Here is a 17,324-nt window from a genome sequence, read left to right on the forward strand (position 1 = left end):
CTGGCAAGCAACAAAGCAGAATGCAAACCCATGTGTGCAGACCACACAGAGGTTGTCCAAGCCATGGCCCTACCACTGGCTAGCTGGATGACTCCAGCTAATTCCTGAGCCTCGCTGTAAAGTGGAGGAACAGACGCCCAACCCCAGGCCCTCTGGTGTGAACACACTGTGTGAGCTGGGAAAGTGAAAGGGATTTGTTTTCCCTGGCTGTGAGGTTCCAAGTTCACCCCTGCCACTCCCTTCCCTGAATTCCAGGCCTCCAGGCGCGGTGTCTTTCTCCATCAGGGAACTTCCGCAGGGGCCCTGCCAGCAAGGATTGTTGTCCTTGGTTCACAGATGAAGGGACTGACGCTCAGTGAGTTGTAGGGACTCTCCCAAGGCTGCTCAGAAGAGAAGCATGAGATGGCTGGGATGACACCAGTCTGCCTGGCTCCAAGGGCTCCATCCTCAGGCTCAAGTCAGAAGAGTCTGGTCATCTCGCTGCTGCCCTTCTGCTCCCCGCCCCCATGGCTGTGACTGATGGGCGGGCCCCACCAGCATTCTGGGGGACAGAGTCCTCCCTTCCTCACAGGGCAAAGGGCAGATGGGGTGGCGCAATGCGAGGAGATGAGGGCTTGGGGGAAGAAGGGGCTCAGACAGAGGATCAGGGAGGCCCACTGACATCCCGAGTCCTCCTTCCTCCCCCAGTGCTAACAGAGTAGAAGGAAATATCCAAGGGAAATGCCTAGAATGAGGCTGGGAAGAAACAGGCGGAGTCTAAGCCACAGGGGGGTGGGACCACAGCCCTTTCCCAGCAGGGGGCAGGACCTAAACAAACCCGCCTCCTCTACAACTCTGGCCCCAGGCTGCCCCTGCCGGGAGAGCACAGGAGCCAGGCACACAGAGGCAGGAGCAAGTTTCCCAGGAAGACAGCTGCCTGGAGAGTGGGTTGAGTCTGAGCAGGACTCCCTAACCCACGCCTGGAAGCAGTGACTACTGGTCCGTGTGGCCTGGGAAACATCGCCGGGTGCCTGCGGTTCCCGCCGTGGGTGCATCCGCTGCAGTCTCCAGAACCCTTGGCAAGGCTCACTTCCTCCCTGCTAAGCTCCAGGTCCTGAGATCCAATTGAGGGCTGGAACTTGCTTCACTCCAGCCATCATGGGACCTAGGATAGGTGAGTCGGAACAAGGTTGGGAAGGGGCATCGGGCAGAACCCAGGGAGCCTGCTTGTGTGAGAAGGGAGGGGCAGTAGAGCCCAAAATGGGGGCAGGCAGCAGCTCTACACAGAGTCAGGCACGTGGCCAGGAGGCGGCGGAGGTGTGCTGAGAGGGAATGACCGCTGGGGCAGGAAGGGGTGCTGTTTACTCAGCTGGAGCCAGGGAAGCCAGCCGCCCCTCCTTGAGGGGACTGAGACTGAGACAAGAGGAAGGCAGGCTGGGAAGCCCCTCATCACGTCCTGCTCGCCCCCTCCAGGGGCGAGGGAGCAGAGGGAGAGAGGAGTGTGGTCAGCGAGCAAGCACCCGTCCAGAGAAGGCAGACTCTGAGCCCGCGGCGGGAAGGGCAGATGAGTGACACTGCAGAAAGTGGTGGCTGGGCCCAGGCAGGGAGTGATGTGGATGCAGGGAGGGCAGACAGAGAACCCCAGAGGTGTGCCCCACAAGGAAGCGGGTGCCAAGACCCACAGGGACCTACCTGTGTTGGCTGGGAGGAGGCTAGACAGCAAACGTCCTGAACCCTCCAGGAGCCAAGCTCAGAGAGTGATAAGGAAGCAGTGGGTCCAGGATGGTGTTTCTGGAACCACAGCACTGAGCATTTGTTGGGCAGGCAGAGGCAGGGGGAGGCCTTGGGAGGGGCGACACCTGCGTGTCACCTGCTCCCACCAGGTGACCCTCACACCCCCTCAGGCAGGGCGGCACTTGCTCCTGGGAGCCCGGCAGTGAGGGCTGCATGGTCCATGGGGCAGGCAGGGACTCCATGGAGTGGGGACTGTGGCCGGCAGGAAGGGCCAGCGGGTGCTTCCTCTCAGGGACCGCTCTAGGGAGATGCAAGGGAAATCAGACTGGGAGGGTCACTTGGGGTTGTGAGTGTGCCGCTGACAACTTGGCTGGGTGTTGGGGGAGGGCTGGAGGTGTACGGCCATCATGCTTTGCGCCCCCCTCCCCGTGACAGTTTCCTGACCTCTGCAGGGCCAGCTCTGGACCAAATACTCTAGCTCCCCACTCCCCACTCCACCACCACCACACACACACACACACACACAAACACACACAGGCATGTGCATGTGCACATGAACATACACGCACACACATAGGCACACAAGCATGCGTATATACACAAACACACATGTGCACATACACGCACACACATAGGCACACAAACACACATACATGCACATACATACACATGCACACAAACACGTAAGCACATGCTTTGCAGCAGAAAGCTGGCCCCAGCATCTCGCCCCTCGACCACCAGAAGCCACTTCTATACCCTGCTTCCTAAGCCCTAACATGCACTGTGCTCAGGGTCACAGGGCACGGAGGGATGTGGGAATGCAGGTGGGGCAGGATACAGAGCCAGGCTGCAGGTAGAGAGCCAGCTGCTCAAGCCATGTGCAGATACCAAAGGGATGAGGGTCAGATCTGGCTCCCACAGAGCCCCAGGCCAACTCGCCGAGGACCCCCGGCATCGTGTCCTGCCACTCCCACAATGGGATTCAAAGAAGCTGATTTCCTCTCTGTCTTTTCTCACTCCTCCAAATGCCAGCTCCTCCTGGAAGCTTTCCTAACTTCCCCAGCAGGAGGTCACCTCTTCCTCTCAGCTCCCAGGTGCTGTTTGACCTCTCTTTGTGGGTCATCCTTCCTTGTCCCCAGTGGTGCTGCTGCTATCTCCCCATCCCCCTGTGTGAGCCAGTTAGGGAAAGAACCAGCAGCCCTGGGTTCAAATCCAAGCTCTGCTCCCCTAGCTTTAGGATAGCTATGTAGGAAACAGGGATAGGAAGGCAGTGATTGGAGTGGGGATCAGGCCCAGGTCTGCCTGGCACCAAAGCTCTCTCCTCTCTGTGCCCTCGCCCTCCGGCTCTCTCCTCACTTCCACAGACCCTGCACATGATTATTCTAGGGGAGGAAACAACATTTGCAAATGCTCAGGGAAGTGACCTGACCTGCATGTTCATGGGGACACTGAGCTGCCCAGACCAAGTGGTGTAGGGGGGACCCTGGGCAGTGCCACTGGGCTCCATCACCTGGAGCTTGTATGCCAGAGTAGTATTTGGACATTGTCTTGAAGGCAGTTGGGAGCAATAGAAGGTACCTGAGAGAGGCATTGGCCATGCTTCAATGATGCGGAAAATCTGTGTCTTTTTTTTTTTTAAAGATTTTATTTGAGAGACAGAGAGGGAAAGGTCTTCCATTGGCTGGTTGACTCCCCAGATGGCCACAACAGCTGGAGCTGGGCCAATCTGAAGCCAGGAGCCAGGTGCTTCTTCCGGGTCTCCCATGCAGGTGCAGGGGCCCAAGCACTTGGGCCATCTTCTGCTGCTTTCCCAGACCATTAGCAGAGAGCTGGATTGGAAGAGGAGCAGCCAGGACCTGAACTGGTGCCCATATGGGATGCTGGTGCCACATGTGGAGGCTTAGCCTACTACACCACAGTGCCAACCCCAGAATCTGTCTCTCGGGAACGTACAATAACAACCCCACTTTCATGAGTACAAAGCACTCTCGCATCCATTTCACAGGGGAGGAAGCTAAGGCCAGGAGCAGCCCAGTGACCAACCCTGGGCCACAGGGTAGTGCAGAACCAGGCTCAAACTGAAGCTCCCATAGGAGGCAGGGCCCTCGCTGGTCTTTGACCAGTCTATTGCAGGCCTGTGCTGGCGAAGAAAGACTGAGGGGCAGGAGCCACAGGGAGCCACCCAAGCTGCTCCCCAGGACCTGTGGGGCCTGTGCAGCTCAGACCTGTGTTTGGAAGCTGGACTTTCTCAAGGGCTGCGGACTCATGAGAGGGAGGTATCTGGGGTGCTGTGAGCCCCGTTTGGAGGCAGCTTAGCCACAGAGAGCAACCATGTAGATGGAAAGCAGCGTGGCCCTCTCTCTGAACTGCTTGCTTGGGGTCCAAGGAGACCGGCCTGGGTTCCCAGGGGTTCTGGGAGCACCATCCCCCATGCTCTTTCTGGTCTCTATGTTTAGGGTCATCAGGGGTCTAAAGGGAGCAGCAGGGGCCAGAACTGGGAACAGAAAGTCCCAGCGCAGGGTCCCTGACCCGGCTCGGAAACCACCAGACAATGCCTGGCCCCTCCCCGATGTGGCCTGCTCTCCCTCAAGGAGCTACAGCTGGGAGGCCACAACAGCTGCCCGTTGACCACCCAAGGGGCCTGCTAGGAGGAATTTCCCCGGAATGACAGCCAAGCCCAAAGCCGAGACCTCCTTCCTTCCTGTCCTGCTCCAGCCTTCCTTCTCTCTCATTTGGTTTAGCTCAACTCAGCAATTGTGTTTGTGACCTGGGCAGGCCTTGAAAACTGAGAAGTGGTTTGTGTGGAAGGACACCCCAGGCTGAGGCACAGCCTGGCAAAGGCTCAAAGGTGGCAGGGGACATGAGGTTGTGAGGAGTGGTGACAACCTATTGAAACCAGAGAGTAGGGGTCACTGGGGTGTGTCCCTGAGGGAGGAGTAGCTCCAGGAGCCAGGATAACTGAGACATTTGTCTGTTCCATTCTGCAGGTGCCTGTCCTGTGTCACACCTTTCTGTCCTGTGCTACATCTGTATGTCCTGTGCTGTACCTATCTGTCCCATGCTGCATGTGTTTGTCCTGTGTCGCACCTGTCTGACCCATGCTGCACCTGCCTGTCCTGTGTCGCACCTGCTTGTCCTGTGCTGTACCTGTCTGCCCTGTGCTGCACCTGTCTGTCCTGAGTCACACCTATCTATCCTGGGCTGCACCTGTTTGTCCTGTGCTGTACCTGTCTGTTTGTATCACACTTGTCTGTCCTGTGTCACACCTGCTTGTCTTGTGTTGTACCTGTCTGTCCTGGGCTGCACCTGTTTGTCCTGTGCTGTACCTGTCTGTGTCACACTTGTCTGTCCTCTGTCACACTTGTCTGTCCTGTGTCGCACCTGCTTGTCTTGTGCTGTACCTGCTTGTCCTGTGCTTCACCTGTCTGTCCTGTGTCACACCTGTCTGTCCTGTACTTCACCTGCTTGTCCTGTGCTGTACCTGTCTGTCCTGTGCTGCAGATGGAGCCAGAGGAGCGGGGAGCTCACCAGTGTTGAGGACTCTGGTGTGCCAGGCCAGGGGATTCTCCTTCAATCCCACCAGCAATGCTCTGAGAGAGGCACTCTTCTCTCACTTACAGAGAAGGAAACTGAGGCGGGGAGAAGCTAAACAAGCTGCCTGAGGCCACACAGCTTCAGTGTGGCAGATCAAATATTTGACTCCAAAGTCTTCTGACCCCAAAGGTGTCAAAGGGGACCTGACTTGCCCCATCAGGCAGGAGGACAGTGGGTACAACCTCTGCCCGGGGCGGATGACTGCCTGCTCAGGCAGAAACAGGGGTAAACAATGCCAGATTTTACTGTGAGAGAAACCCAGACCACCCAGTGCTGCAGGAGCCAGGCAGGGGAACCAGTGGCCAGGGGAGCCAGGACAGTGCAGGAGGCAGGCAGTGCTTGCGGCAGGGGGTCACTGGCAGGAGGCTGGCCTCCCCGGTCCCCGCCATATCTGACCAGAGGCATCTGCCCTCACAAGGGACGCTGGCCCAACATCTGCTGCTGGCCACTGTTCCCTTCCAGGCTCAGGCAGCAGGCATGGTAGTGAGGGAGCCTGGTGACTTTCCCACTGGCACCATCCCTGGGTGGTTCCTCCTCAGTTCAGGCACAGGGTACAGGCATCTCATTCCCTCTGTGCAGGTGTGGCCACTTGTCACTTCATCCACAGCTCCCAGACCCCCCAAGATCTGCCCCCAACCCACATCCCCTCTCCTGGAGCCCATGGTCTCCTGGGCATCAGCCCTGGGTGCTTCTCTGCCGCCCAAACTCACCATGACTAACGGTGAACTTGCCACCACCCTGTGGGCCTGGCAGTCAATGATGGTGCCCCTGGCTCCGGTGCTGCTCCCCAACTCCGGGCCCTATCACCCCTTCCCACTGTGGGAGCACCTGCTCCTCAATCCATTGCCACTGCCGCTGCACCACCCTGGCCCTGTTACCCTGTGTGCCCCTGGACCTCACTCTCCCCTCTCTCCCATCCCTGCCTCTAGCCTGGCATCTCTACCCTGCCGCACAGCCATGGTGGCCTTCCCAGGAGGGGGAATCCAACACATCCCCAGCCACAGGGCAGAGCCCAGCCCTTCAGGCTGGCAATCAAGGCAGGTCACAGCCTGGTCCCCCCAACTCCCGACACATCCCACCCCACCTCCCGGCCTACCTCTTGGTGCTCCAGCCTTGCCACTATTGTACTCTGCCCATTTCTCTGAGGCTTGTTCCTTTTGGAAGCTTTCCAGAGCTCTCCCTTCTCAGCAAGGATCCCTCTGGTGTATTTCTGTAGCCTTGACACACCCAGTGTTACACTCTGAGCACCTCTCAGGGTTCAAAGTTCAAAGTCTGCCCCACTCCCACGCGCATGAACCAGGGGCTCCCTGAGGGTGGACGCTGGGCTGCCTGTCTCTGATCCTTGGTGGCCTGGCTCAGGGAGGCATACATGTGAATCTTCCTTCAGAGTTTCAGCTCTGAACCTGCCATGGTGACCCTGAGCAAATACTGGTACCCTGGCCCCATTTCCTCACCCCTGAAAGTGGTTAGCCCAACCCTGTCCTGTGGATTCCCCATGCCCACCGTTTCTGGGGTTCACAACTGGGGAAGACCACAGGCAGGTGATGAGATCCCCAGAAGCAGGTAGGTGGTCACTCCCAGCGAGGTTCCCACGGGACAAACTGCCACGTGCAGGTCCAACTGAGCATGGCTGTGTGGGAATAGGGGCTCAGCGTTGCCAGATCTGCTGGTCTTTCAAGACAAGAAAAAGAAAAAAAAACATCTGAAGTTTTGTGTGGGATTTCCTGGTTTTTAAATGCTGGCAACTGATTGAAGGCTGTCCAGGAGCCAGCATTGTGCAAGCCCGAGAAAAACAGGCCTCAGGGCCACATGTGCTCCCAGGCAGAGCAAGCCCAGAGGACACCAGCCACCTTGGGGTGCCCACCAGAGTTCACTGCCACCCGGGGGCCAGGGGCCTAGTGTCCTGGTGAGTTTGGGGCAAAGGCTGACAAAGCTGGCGCTTGTGAGTCACCATGTAGTTGATGAAAGACGTTCTCTGGGTGACTTCTGTGCAGGTGGAAATAGGACAGGTGTCTCACGGCTGCTTTCACAACACACAGGGATCTGCTTGGTAGCCCAAGGGCACACCAGGGCCAAGTGGTCCTGGGTCTTGCTCTCTACCAAGTGACAGGCTGGAACATTCTAGACAGAAAGTGTTGCAACTTGTGACTCCCGGGTCCAGGCCCTTCTCTGGAGGCCAGCCTGGAGCAGGCGTCAGGACTGAGAGCTTTCCTGGGCTGTGGCTCAGCCTCTCCAAAAGGTTCAAATCCAGGCCTGGCTGTGGGTCCTGGACCCCAGTGTGTGCAGTTCCCCTGACCACAGGCCACATGTCCTTCTTGCCGTGGTCTCCTTCCCAGCTGCAGCTGACAGTCACTGGGAGAGGGTGTTGACCGTCCCAGAAACTGACTATTCAGAGAATGGAGAGCTGAAGGATAGGCTGTCACTTTGACAGTTCCCAGAAGGGAAGCCGGACCAGAAAAACAAACAGCCATGGGATTATCTTTACATTTGTTCTAAGCCTGTCATTGCAGGCACCACCTTGTGGTTGCCACTGGGGGCCCAGGAGTCAGACAGACATGAATCCCAGCTCAGGCTTCAGGATTTACCAGCCCTGGGCCCCCAGAGAATCACCTCCCATCCCTGAGTCTGTTTGCTTGTGTACACCGTGGAGTCACAGCAGCACCCTCAAAGGGTGCTCGGAGAGGCCTACGGGACCAGCCTGTCCCCGCACACAGCGATGCTGGGACTGTAACAGCCCCTGCTTCCCCCAGGACAAGCTCCCCAGTCTGGCTCTGCTGTCAGATCTGGCCATCCTGTCAGGATGACGGGAGCCAGGGTGCCCTGTCCCCAGCCAGGGCCCTTGTTGACTCTCCTCCCCTCCCCCAGCACACTGCTGTTGAACTTTGCCAGAGTCTCTGGTTCTGGATGTGGCAATGCTTGTTGCTGCCACAGAATAAATATGGAGACATGTGAGTGGTCATGGCAGAGATCAGACAGCTGGCAGGTGGACTGGCTGCCCGACGGGCAAGAGGGCCACACTCATGAAGCCTCCACTATGGGTCATGTCGATATGGACCCCCTAGGTTTGACCTACACAGCTTGTTGATGAGATCAAGTCTATTGCTGGCCACAGTAGGGGACAACACTGCTGCTCGGGGCTTTGGCACCATCTCTGGGCAGGGAGGTAAGGGCAGCATTTAGGATTTAGAAATGGAAGTTTGTGTTAAAGCCTTTTGGTGCAGCCTGGGAGGTGGATCCATTTGGGAAGAACTGGGTATGAATCCCAGTTGAATGGTTTGTGATTGGTAGAAATTACAGCCAGGTGAGAGATTCAGGGGGAGAGGTCATGGGAGCTGAGGCCAGCACTGACAGTCTCCTTGGGGGAGTAGACTGGTCTCTTAAGATTTCATGTTGGCCGGCACCGTGGCTCAATAGGCTAATCCTCCGCCTGAGGCGCTGGCACACCGGGTTCTAGTCCTGGTCGGGGCGCTGAATTCTGTCTCAGTTACTCCTCTTCCAGTCCAGCTCTCTGCTGTGGCCAGGGAGTGCAGTGGAGGATGGCCCAAGAGCTTGGGCCCTGCACCCGCATGGGAAACCATGAGAAGCACCTGGCTCCTGGCTTCGGATCAGTGCGGTGCGTCGGCCACAGCGGCCACTGGGGGGTGAACCAACGGAAAAGGAAGACCTTTCTCTCTGTCTCTCTCTCTCGCTGTCCACTCTGCCTGTCAAAAAAAAAAGAAAAAAAAAAAGATTTCATGTCATGTACAAACTATGTGCTTGGGCTGTACAGTCTGGAAAGGGGAAAAAAATGATATCAAAGGAAATGGTATAGCAAGATCATGTTCATGTAGGTGCTCAGGTGTGGTTTCAGGTTTTTAGTGCCTGGACTGAATATGGGGGTGGATGCTTTTGGTTCTCATAAATGCCTTCAGCACTGGGAGATGAGACCACTAGCCTAAGTCCACACAGCAGGACTGCAGCTGGGGGCTTCAAACCTGGGTCATTGCAGGAAGAGAGCTAGGGGTCCCAATCCTCAGGCGTTGTGGTTGACCACAGCTTGGCTGAGGGGGCGAGATGATGCAGAGATGATGGTGATTGTGTCAGAATGGAGGCAATACCTTGGAGGATGACCAGGTATGTGTGGAATGGGGTGGATCCAGTTGGGCCGAGCAGCCTCAGAGGCTCTTGAAGATTTATCAGGAAAGGGGAGGGAAATGGCTGTTTTGGAGAGTCCACTGTGTGCCTCATGTGCCTCACCTTGTGTCAGGGGAGAAGAGGTTTCTTGCCCTCCCCCACTGCCAGGCTCATGGCTGAGGCACCCGTAACAAAAGGCAGATTCACAAGAGAAGAGCATACTAGTTTCTCTACTGGAAGCTTCCAGCCATGGACATGCATGGGAACAGGAAGCCCGAATGGATAGTTGGCATGATGCAGACAGGCACCTGTGGGGGAGTGTGGCTGGATGAGGGGTCCACTCTCACAGTGATAAGGGAATTCCATAGAGCCTGTGCATCGGGATTCCTCTCTGCCCCTGATCATCAGATGTCAGCTCGTTCCCAGTCTGCAGATACGGGGAGGACAGCTGGCCATGGGTCCTGCTGCAGGGAGAAAGGCAGGAGGGTGACCTCTGACACTTCACAACCTGCTTCTGCTGTTGGCTCAAATGCAAGGGGGCTGAATTGAGGGTGCGATGTCCTCAACCTCAACCATAGACAGTGTCATCCACACCTCACAGATGAGACCAAGCCTCAGAGAGATTGAGGGCTGGGTCCTGGCTCACATAGCGGGCAAAGCCAGGGTTCCAATCCAAGTCTGAGGACATCTAGCCTCCAGCCAACTCCATGTTTCCCTGAGGGGGGTGGGCTCCTGAGCCTTTTCAGCAAGGGATAGGCTGGACTGGGCAGCTTTGCCCCTCGCCACCCAAACTCAGCTGCACTGCACAGCTCAGATACCTGACCAGCCAGGGGAAGCCTGCAGCAGGAGCTCTGACAGATCTGCAGCTTCCTGTGCCCCCCACCCACCCAGGGGTGCTGGGAGGAGGAGGTGTCATCTTTGACCTCCAGAAACAGCCATATCTCTAAGGGATGAAAGAAGCCCCGGACACTGAGCCTCACAGAGGGGTGAAGACTGGGTCCCTCAGGGGAGCAGACTCCAGGAGAGAGCAGTTGAGGGCATGGGGACTCTGGGACTAGGGACAGTCTCGGGCATAAAGAGGCCCCAAGGATCCAGGCTGGGGCTGAGAGCCACATGTTCTGAGCTGGCCCCTGTCCATCTGTCCCTCTCCCCCTCTCCCCCTGCCATTCCCTGGTGGCCTTCAGAGCTGGGGCTGCCGGTCAGCGACTCCTCTTCCCCAGTCGCAGCTCCTGCCCTGTCATCTGGTCTGCATGGCCTCGTGAAGGGCTGGCCCTGCTGCCTGCAAGGTGACCCAGGGAGGCCTGGGGGCCATGGCAGAGAAGCATGCTGTGTACACAGAGCCTTGAGTGATGCTGAGCTCAACCCCTGGGGTTGAGGCCCAAGACCAGTGAGGCCCAGCAAAGCTAGGGCTCCGAGCCTGGCTGTCCTTACCAGAGGCATGGCAATAATAAAGCACAGAGGGCATGGAGCCAGGGAGAAGGTTCTCGGGTGTGTGGCGCATGTGGCCCAGAACCCAGACTCCAGCAGGTGACCTGAGGCTGCGAGGGAAGGGAAGCCAGGTTCAGCCTCCCCTGGGAGCTTGTGCTTTGAACCACCCTAGCTCCTCTGCCTCCTGACCCCAGTAACCCTGCAGAGCCTCCCCACACTCCCCTGCCCCAGGCTAGCCCCCACGCCACCTCCTCCCTGTCAGGTGTCCATTTTGTTATATTTTCCTGTTTCCTCTGAGTGTTTATGCCCCCCCAAAAAGGGACTCCTCCCCAGACGTACGCACTTCCATTTCCTCAGTTGCATTCCTCAAGGCCACCAAAGAAAGATACTCAAATGGCCAGCAGTGGGGAGTGACAAATAGAAGCTACTCTGGCTCTGGCACTTCACCTGCAGGATGCTAATGATTGGAAAGACAATAGCAAGTATCAGCAGAGAAACCTGAATCCAAAATGGTGCGGCCACTGTGGAAAACACTGGCAGTTTCTCAGAGTTAAATCTACAATTGTACTATGACTCAGCAATTCTACACTCACATAGACACCCAAGAGAAGTGAAAACGTGTGTCTAGTATATGTTTGTATGGAATGCTTATGCACAATGTTTGTCATACCTGAAAACAACCCAAGCATCCGTCAGTTCCAAGGGGATGAGCTGACTGTGGCGACCCCCGCGATGGATTATCATTCAGACACACAAAGGGGTAAAGCACTTCCACCTGCTGCAACGTAGATGAACCTTGACAAGATTGTACTATACCATTCAGGGCTGGCACTGTGCCGCAGTGGGTAAAGCCAATGCCAGCATCCCATATGGGTGCCAGTTCATGTCCTGGCTGCTACACTTCCGATCCAGCTCCCAGCTTATGGCCTGGGAAAGCAGCGGATGATGGCCTGAGTGCTTGGATCCCTGCACCCATGTGGGAGACCCAGAGGAAGCTCTGGCTCCTGACTTCAGCATGGCCCGGCCTCAACCATTGTAGCCATTCAGGGAGTGAACCAATGGATGAAAGAATCCCAGCCTCAGTCTCTCTCTCTCTCTCTCTCTCTAACTCTGACTTTCAAATAAATAAATCTTTTTTAAAAAAATAGCTGGTAGCAAAAGACTCATACACACTGTATGCTTCCATTTATAGAAAATGTCCAGGCTAGGCAAGCCCGAGACAACAAGTGGCTTGGTGGCTTGCCAGGGGCTGTGGGGAGGAGCAACAGCGAGTGACGGCTGATGGGTGTGGGGTTTCTCACGGGATAATGAGACAGTGTGGAATGAGATCCTGGTGATGGTTGTACAACTTTGTGAATGAGCTGGAAAGCATGCCTTGTGCACTTGAGAAGTGTGGATTTACTGCATGTGAATTGTGTCTGGATTTAAACCTCAGGCACCCACGCACCCTGTGTGTTGAGCATCTGGTGGTCCAGGGTCTCGGCCGCCGCCTCCCAAGTTTGCTTCTGGGTATGAAGACCAAACAGGGAGGGCCTCCCTGGTCAGAGGTGTCCTCAGGTCGGTGTTCAGGACTGTGTCCTCTGAGGGGAAGTGCTGCATGCTGGGCGAGGGGCCTGGACAGTCGGCAGGAAGTGGGGCCCTGGGAACAGGGTGGGGGGACAGAAGGCCCTGGGGCCTCTGTCAAATGGAGGGTGGAGTCTCCCAGGGCTGGACTTCCGTACTCCCCAATGAGTCAGCAGCAGGAGATGCCTTTGAAGAGGCTCAGCTTGCCTCTGGCTGCAGTGACAGGGATGTGACAGGGGCCCCACAGACACCTTGTGAGACAGGGCCTCCGGCGTCAGCGCAAGGGTTGGATTGGGTGAACACAGAGAGCCCTTTGTGCGCTGGCCAGCAACGTGGGTGGTGGTGTGATCTGGGGACCGGGCTGGCTGGCCCTGTGATTCCATGCAGGGTGCACCCTGTGGGGGGTGGTATCTGTTCCAATGCGTCTCCAGGAAGAGCCTGATGCCCTGACTGTGGACTGGGTCTTGACCCTGCACCTGGATCCAGACAGACCCAGGAGATTTGGGCCCAGACTCAGCCTTCAAAGTTCCCGCTGTCTCATAGGTGTGGGCCCACTGCCGCCTGAGAAACTCTACATGCCTCGTCCAGGTGGCTGGGCCACTGCTCTCGGGTGTGCTGTGCCCAGAGGTGGGCAGCTGCTCCCTAGAAGGGGAGTGTATGCTGGGAATAGAGCGAAGGTGTCGAATAGGTGCCCCCCAGCGAAGACCTAGGTGTCATGGCACGGGGGACACTCCCACCCTGGTAGGGAGACCCCTTCCCATGCGTGAGCTAGGAATCCAGACCTCTGAAGGTGGCTGGATTCAAACTCTCTCCAACCACTGAAGTCCCTCCCCCTGAAATACCTTGGATTCCAAGGTCTATGGGACATGGATTAGGACTGTTCTCTGAGATTTCACCTGTTCCTGGGTTGTCCATCCTATAGGGCCAGCAGGCGAGGAGCCTCCCACACCAGACAAGGCCACCATGCCCTCAGAAGACACAGCTGGAGAGGATGCCAGCCCAGCCCCTCGGGACTTAAGGCCCAGCGTGTTCTACAACATCAAGGTAGCTCTTGGGGCCTGGCAGGGGCTGGGGCCTTGGAACCTAGTTCTCTGGGGAACTCTGCCAGGTTTCTAGGTGGGCACTGGTGGGCGGAGGTGGGGGTGGGCAACTGTATGCAGGTGGGCTCACAGGGCTCCTCTAAGGGACAGCTCTGTGGTACTGTGGGAGGATCTGGGTGAATCTGGGATGGATCCCTAGAGAAAGCAGCAGGGTGGTGGAGCAGGGAGGAAGACCTGGTCCAGGCCACAGGGAGCTCTGAGGGTTGGAGGCCCCCCAATTCTTGGCACCATGAAGACCCCACTCTCCATCATGTGGGTCTCCAGTAGCCTCCAAGCCCCCAAGAATAGATCCAGTTTTGAGGCTGGTATGAGAAACTATGGGCTATTACACTAACTTTCTCTTGCTATGTCTCCTCTGATCTGTTTCCCCTCCTCTATTCCACACTCCTCTCCTCCTTGCCCCGCCCCACCCCACAATCTCCCCCTTTCCCGCACTCCCTGGGACAGTTCTTCGTCCTGTGCCACAGCCTGCTGCAGCTGACCCAGCTCATGGTGTCCGGCTACCTCAAGAGCTCCATCTCCACCGTGGAGAAGCGCTTTGGCCTCTCCAGCCAGACCTCGGGGCTGCTGGCCTCCTTCAATGAGGTACCATCTCCAGAAGCCCCCAGCACTCCCCAGTGCCCCCTGGAGCATACCCAGGATAGCAGTCTAGTTTCTAGTTTCTAGGAGCCAGAGGCTGCTCCAGGCACTCTGCCCTGCCCAGTGCCCTCAGGCAACCCCCATCACAGTCCCCTCCCTGAAACCTCCCCAGCTTGCTCCTGCTAAGACATCCTGGCCCAGCAGCCTGCCAGCCACGTGCTCAGGACAGAGGCCCGCAGGGACCCCTCCTGCCTCGTGTCCCTATAGTGGGTGCTATCCTGCCCTCATGGGTGCTATGGAACACTTTAGAGCGAGTCGGTGTCCCCAGAGACACCCACTGTCCCTCTGGTTCCTTTACCTTTGCAGGTGCCTGGCCACTGCCTGCCCCTGGAGGTTCTCAGAGAATCACCCTTCAGCGGTAGCAGGGGAGGCTTAACAACATTCTGACATCTAAGGCAGAACTTTCAGCCAAGGGGTGGCGAGCGGTGTGTGACTTTGGGGCACCGACAGCGGCCCTGAATCCTGTCTAGGACTCCACAGGCCTCTGCCCCTGGGGACAGCAGCCAAGCAGGAAGGAGTGGATGAGCGGCTTTGGGTGGATTTGGAATCCAGCTGTGACCAAGCGCCTCCCCCACCAACTGTTATCTCCTCTCCCACCCCGGGGCAGACTGCTACGAATTCTCCCCAAGGCCTGCCAGCTGCACAGTGTCCCCATAATGCTCTGTAATGCACCCCCACCCCCCCTCCCACCACCAAATCTCAGGGCCCAGAAGGGCGGGTCCTTACCTTACAAGTTGCTTCCTGTCTCTGGGCCTCAGGGTCCCATCTATAAAATGGATACCACATCACCACCCCCACTCCCCCAGCAAGGGGCCTGGGGCTCACCCCTAGTCACCAGCCTGTACCCCAGCAGAAGTGCTGACCGGCTTATACCAGCACAGCCCACCCCTGCCCTGCAAGATCACACATCCCTGCTGCACCCGCATCCTGGGACTGTGATTCTGAGGCTTAAATTCCTAAGCCTAAACCCTCCAGCCACACACTGTCCCTTTCGTTCAAGACATCCCTGAAATTCAGGACCCCTTTCCCTTCCCGCCCGCCCCCTCCCTGTTCTAACAGGGCCCAGAGAAAGGGACCTGGTTTTGCCCACCCTGCCCTCCTTTCTGCCCCCTAATGGAGCAGTAGCAGCCCATCACACAGAAGGGAACACTGCAGTGGGCCACAGGGATGAGGGTGGCGGAGACTCTGGCCCAGGTTTTGCTCCCCTGTGACAGGTCACCTCGTCCCTCTGCAGGTGGGGAACACAACCTTGATTGTCTTTGTGAGCTATTTCGGCAGCCGGGTACACCGGCCGCGACTGATCGGCTGTGGGGCTGTCCTGGTGGCCCTGGCAGGCCTGCTCATGACTCTCCCACACTTCCTCTCGGAGCCGTACCGCTATGACCACAGCAACCCCGGTAAGATCAGAGGGGCTAGGCAGCAGCCTCAGATGAGGAATTGTATTACCACACACCCGGGCTCACCCTCAGGCCTTCCTCAGACTGAATGGATCCCAGCTTCCCAGGACACCTGCTAGCCCTCCCCATTCCCTCCCCACTGCTCACTGAGCCCCAGTCCAGGTGGGTCTCCCCTGGGGAGTGGAGATGTGCAGGCCCAGGGCAGGGGGAAGAGAACTCCTTGAATGTCACTGAGGGCTTTCTGAGATGGGGTTGGATTTAGAACGCAGCCTTCTTTAGGGCCTGGCATGCAGCAGAGCTTATGAAATGCTTGTGGGATGATGACAGCAGCATCGTGCCCTGCTTACTAGGCACCACACAGGATTCTAAGCTCTTTGTGGATATTTACACGCTTAGTCCTCACAAAAAGCCAAGACATCAATGGAAAAAGGAATCAAGGAGTGAATGAAGAAATAAAATATGAAAGACTATTAGGCAGGAATAGTGAAGCCCCAGCCCGTGGGATTTTGTCGAAGGCCTACTTGACAGATACCTGTCTCTTAAAGAATGACCAAGCCACTTGAGAGTTTACCTCATTCCTTCCCTCTTCTAATCACCCATCTATCTGCTCATCTGTCTATCTACCCATCTGTCATCCATCTGTCTGTCTAACCTTCCTTCCATGCATTTGTCCATCCAATGTTCCATCCAACCATCCTGCCATTTATTCATCCTTCCATCTACCTATCCATCCATCCATCTATCCACCCATCCACCCATCTGTCCATCCATCTAGGCATCCATCCAACCTTCTTTCCATCCACCCTTCCATCCATTCATCCAATCTTCCATCTTTCCATCCATCCATCCATCCATCCATCCACACATCCATTCATCTATCCATCTACACATCTATCCATCCATCCAGTCATCCGTCCATCTAATGATCCACCCAATAAACACTTAATGCTGTCTACTTTATGCCTGACCCTCACAGTGAGCTCAGTACTTGCATCCAGGGAGCTCCTAGTCTGGGAAAGGAGACAAAAACAAACAAAACCCCCAGTGTCAATTGTGTAAGCAGATAGCAATAGAATGAGCCCAGGGGAGGAGCCCTCACCCGAGCCTGGCATCAAGGAAGGCTTCCCAGAGAAGTGCTGTCAGCATCCTTCTTCCCTTACTCTCCCATTGTCTCTGACCTCTGGAGTTTCACCATGTGCCAGGACCAGGGGAAGGGGATGAAGCTGATGTGCCCCAGTGAAGTGCAGGGTTGGAGTGAGCATGGTCGACTCTGCTATGAGGCCTAGAGCCCAGCACCTTAGGAGATGGCCGGAGAGAGGCTGGAGAGACCCTGAGTGGGGGCAGGACTATGGCAGCTGGAAGGAGCTGCAGGGATAAGGAAGCCCCTGAGCTGCAGCTTAGTGGGAAGGGGGCAGTGCAGGTAGAGGGACAGGGACAGAGCTGTGGAAAATGCAGAGTGGGTGTGGAGCATACAAACTGGACACCTCGATCCAAGCCAAACGGTGATAAGAAGACTGTTGCTCGAAATACCCCAAAATAATACTTCCTGATGTTTCTTTGTCCAGAATTTTCATTTTACAGAGTCTTTGTGCAAGGTCCCTTATGCCCTTGTTCATCTTTACTGCCACACAACACCGCCCCAGCTACAGCTCTCTGTGAAACCCCAGCAAAGCCTTCCCCTGCCTGAGCCCTGTCTGTATGTGGGCCCAAAATGAGGGCAAGTCTTAGTGGCCTCTGAGCCCCCAACCTGCTCTGCCTCCCAGGATAATTCATACAG

General features: G+C 56.7%; 1 protein-coding gene across 3 annotated transcripts in view; it reads left to right on the top strand.

Annotated features, from left to right (window-relative positions):
- Positions 1-766: 766 nt before the first annotated feature.
- SLCO2B1 (solute carrier organic anion transporter family member 2B1) overlaps positions 767-17,324 on the top strand; it is a 48,600-nt gene continuing 32,042 nt past the window's right edge. The window contains exons 1-4 of one of the 3 annotated variants that reach the window (XM_008263935.5): positions 767-1,153; positions 13,334-13,455; positions 13,959-14,096; positions 15,385-15,547. In XM_008263935.5, the coding sequence (XP_008262157.4) occupies positions 1,138-1,153; positions 13,334-13,455; positions 13,959-14,096; positions 15,385-15,547 (439 nt within the window). In that variant the 5' untranslated portion in view covers positions 767-1,137. Of the gene's footprint in view, positions 1,154-13,333; positions 13,456-13,958; positions 14,097-14,456; positions 15,548-17,324 lie in introns of all 3 variants that reach the window. The other 2 variants (XM_089331000.1, XM_089331003.1) reach the window with 2 other exon arrangements.

The sequence above is a fragment of the Oryctolagus cuniculus genome, chromosome 1, assembly GCF_051225735.1.
Source record: "Oryctolagus cuniculus isolate XC-2025 breed Fujian yellow rabbit chromosome 1, ASM5122573v1, whole genome shotgun sequence".
Lineage (NCBI taxonomy): Eukaryota > Metazoa > Chordata > Mammalia > Lagomorpha > Leporidae > Oryctolagus > Oryctolagus cuniculus.